This window comes from Lotus japonicus, chromosome 6, assembly GCF_012489685.1.
Source record: "Lotus japonicus ecotype B-129 chromosome 6, LjGifu_v1.2".
In the NCBI taxonomy this organism is placed as follows: domain Eukaryota; kingdom Viridiplantae; phylum Streptophyta; class Magnoliopsida; order Fabales; family Fabaceae; genus Lotus; species Lotus japonicus.
Genome location: NC_080046.1, coordinates 54,250,765 through 54,253,850, shown reverse-complemented (window position 1 = coordinate 54,253,850; position 3,086 = coordinate 54,250,765). Strand labels below are relative to the sequence as shown.

Genomic DNA, 3,086 nt, shown 5'->3' with positions numbered 1-3,086 from the left:
TTGAATATATTCAACGATAATAACCTCATCAGAAATGAAGGCTAACTCAATTTTTTTCCCAACCTTGAAAAGGTAATTTAAATCAAGACTTCAGTAAATTAAAAACAAGTTTTACTTACTTATTTATTTTAGATAGAGATGAATATAAATAAACATTGGCTTACTGTATTGATGTTTGATGAAGTGAGACTGACTCCAAGTGGTAGTGGACCCCACCACCAGCACCTGTTTTTCACCTTTACAGTAACTCATGTTTTTGTCGCTTCTTCCAACCCAATCTCCACCCTTGGATTCGCGAACCTTGTTTGACTTTCCAACACTCCTTTCTCTCTTTTATATTCACCCTTCTCAATCCCCCATTTTCTCCACTCTCCTTCACTTTCCCTTCTCCATAACCTTCTCTGATCTCTCTCACCTCTGTTGATGATCATGGCGGTGGAAACCTTCAACATGATCAGGATGAATGAACACACAGCCATACAAGAAGCTGCTTCAGCTGGCTTAAACAGCATGGAGCATCTCATCCGAATCCTCTCTTCTCAAACCCCTTCTTCTTCAACTCCATCATCATCTCACAGAAACAACAACAACAACAACCTCGACTACTCCGAAATCACCGACTTCACTGTCTCCAAGTTCAAACATGTCATCAACCTCTTGAACCGCACCGGCCACGCCCGATTCCGCCGCGCACCACCACAACCACAACCTCAAACTCAGATCAAAGGCTTAACTCTAGATTTCGCTAAACCCACCAACAAGGACGACACCCTCACCATCTCCACCACCAACACCAACTCCTCCTCCTTCAAATCCTCCATCACCGCCGACGGCAGCGTCTCCGACGGCAAGATCGGCCCCTTCTTAACTCCAGCTGCCAAGCCACCTCTCTCCACCTCTCACCGGAAAAGATGTCACGACGCCGCCGCACTCTCCTCCGGCCCTTGCCATTGCTCCAAGAAAAGGTTTGATAAAATTCTTCCCCTGTTTTCCAACACCCATCTTCCAAAACTCCACAAATTCACTGAAAAAATCAATAATAGCTAATGGGTTTTTGTTATTTTCAGGAAATCACGAGTGAAACAAACGATCCGTGTACCGGCGGTGAGCTCGAAAATCGCCGATATCCCACCGGACGAGTACTCATGGAGGAAGTATGGTCAGAAACCGATCAAGGGTTCACCTTATCCTCGGTATTACTCCATTCCTTTCGGGGTTTTCCCCTCTAATTAGTGCTTGAAAGATGATTAATCGTTGAAAAATGATGGTCACTGATGTTTGGTTTGATTTGATTTTGCAGGGGCTACTACAAGTGCAGCACCGTGAGAGGGTGTCCGGCGAGGAAGCACGTTGAGCGAGCTCAGGATGATCCCAACATGCTGATAGTGACTTACGAGGGCGAGCACCGCCACCAGCAACAGCAAACCGCCGTCGGTTTTAGCCTCCGGTCAAACTGAGCTGATCCACGGCGTCGTTTTGGAAACTCCGTCATCGGCACCGTTAAAGTGGGTCCCTCATTCCGTGACGGTAACGGCGGCCCCGGCTGGCTTTTACGGTGAAGCGTCAAAACAAAGGTTTTGAACTAACGGTGGAACAAACGGAGCAAAAGTCAACTTTCTCATTGTAGAGAGTTTGACGGAGTTGTGTAAAAGTGGGTGAGGACTTTTGTGTAAATTCACTATATTGGACCCAAAAAATGAATATATCTTTTTTTTTCTTTGGCATGTTGGGAATTATTTTTCTATTTATTGAAAGAAAATTGTCAAATTTGATGATGAATTGTTGGCCCCACAACTGTGTTGTTGTATTCATTATTCAATGGTGAGATAATATATGTTGAAAGATTAGAATAGATTCCTTTGGTTGAAAGAAAGAGCATTGTGTTGTGTGAGGAAAAAGTCAAGGTGAGGGGTCCGTAGAAGCACGTGGAGAAGGAATAATGATAAGTTGGTGTTTTGTGGCAGTTGGGGAGGGTCATAGGTCAATGAACATTATGGAGAAAATGGACCCCTACCCCTTCTGCTTCAAATGTGTGGGGCTCTTTGGTCTAAATCCCTTTGACTGAGGTAAGGGGTGGGTGCCTTTAATACGTACCTATCTATCCAACTTAGATGTAAATTTAGTTTACCTTAAACAATGTACTGACTTGGATTTGGTTCCTATTTTTGATTGTATAATGAGGTAGAGGAACTATGATCCATTTAAGTACGTATTAGTTGACCTGGGTTTTCATGTAACCACGGAGGGTCAAAACCGAACCATGTGCATAATTTTCATCTAGATAACATGTTCCTGTCAGGCTGCTAGTTGAAGCTACTATTCCAGCCAATTTGCTTTGTCTTGTTATGAGCATTCTTTGGCCTCAAATTTACTCTTATCTCCTATCACATTGTACATATTCTCGCTTATGTTGGTTATTATTTTCAAGAGGCTGAGTGCCAACCGCTTTGGTTCTATCTTGGCTACCTAGGTTCAAGAATCAAGACTGAACAATGTGCCTATCGTGTGGCCATGGTAAAAGGTTTTTCAGACCGCCAATGAGTAAGAGACTTTGAGACAACTAGAGAGTGGCGAGGATGATGATGGTAGGAGGATCCAAACAAAAGGTTGATAAAATCTTAGAGGGGGGAGAAGGTCGTCACCTAGCGAGTGTTACAAGTCATAGAGACATATCGAGATTCTTTACCAAGGTCTTCTACTTCAGAATCAAATAAGAGACCTCTTCATTCATATGAAATCAAGGAAGAGACGCTTCAACCTACACAAAAATAGGAGAAACTTTTGGTCATTTTCTTTTGAAATTGTCGCGACCGAGATCCTAGACAAATTTAAGACCATGAAGTTGAGCACGTATGAGGGCTCAATTGATCCTAAAGAGCATTTTATGAGGTTCAATGCAAGAATGTAATTTGGAAAGGTTATATGAGCATTATTTGTTAAGAACATTCAAGGAAGTAGGCTTGAACGTGGTTTACGACGATAATACCCCAGTCGATTCAGAGCTTCAGAGAATTCTCAGAAATAATCCAAGCCCGATTCCCTAGTAACGACCTTGGAAGATAACTCATGCATACCTGTTTGATGCA

At 42.9% G+C, this 3,086-nt stretch overlaps 1 protein-coding gene across 1 annotated transcript; it reads left to right on the top strand.

The window, feature by feature from the left end:
* The first annotated feature begins 357 nt into the window (after positions 1-357).
* LOC130724021 (WRKY transcription factor WRKY51-like) lies at positions 358-1,779 on the top strand. Its single transcript, XM_057575182.1, has 3 exons — positions 358-965; positions 1,068-1,193; positions 1,301-1,779. Exons 1-3 carry the CDS (start codon positions 424-426, stop codon positions 1,455-1,457), a joined length of 825 nt encoding a protein of 274 aa, XP_057431165.1. The 5' UTR covers positions 358-423; the 3' UTR covers positions 1,458-1,779.
* Positions 1,780-3,086: the final 1,307 nt, after the last annotated feature.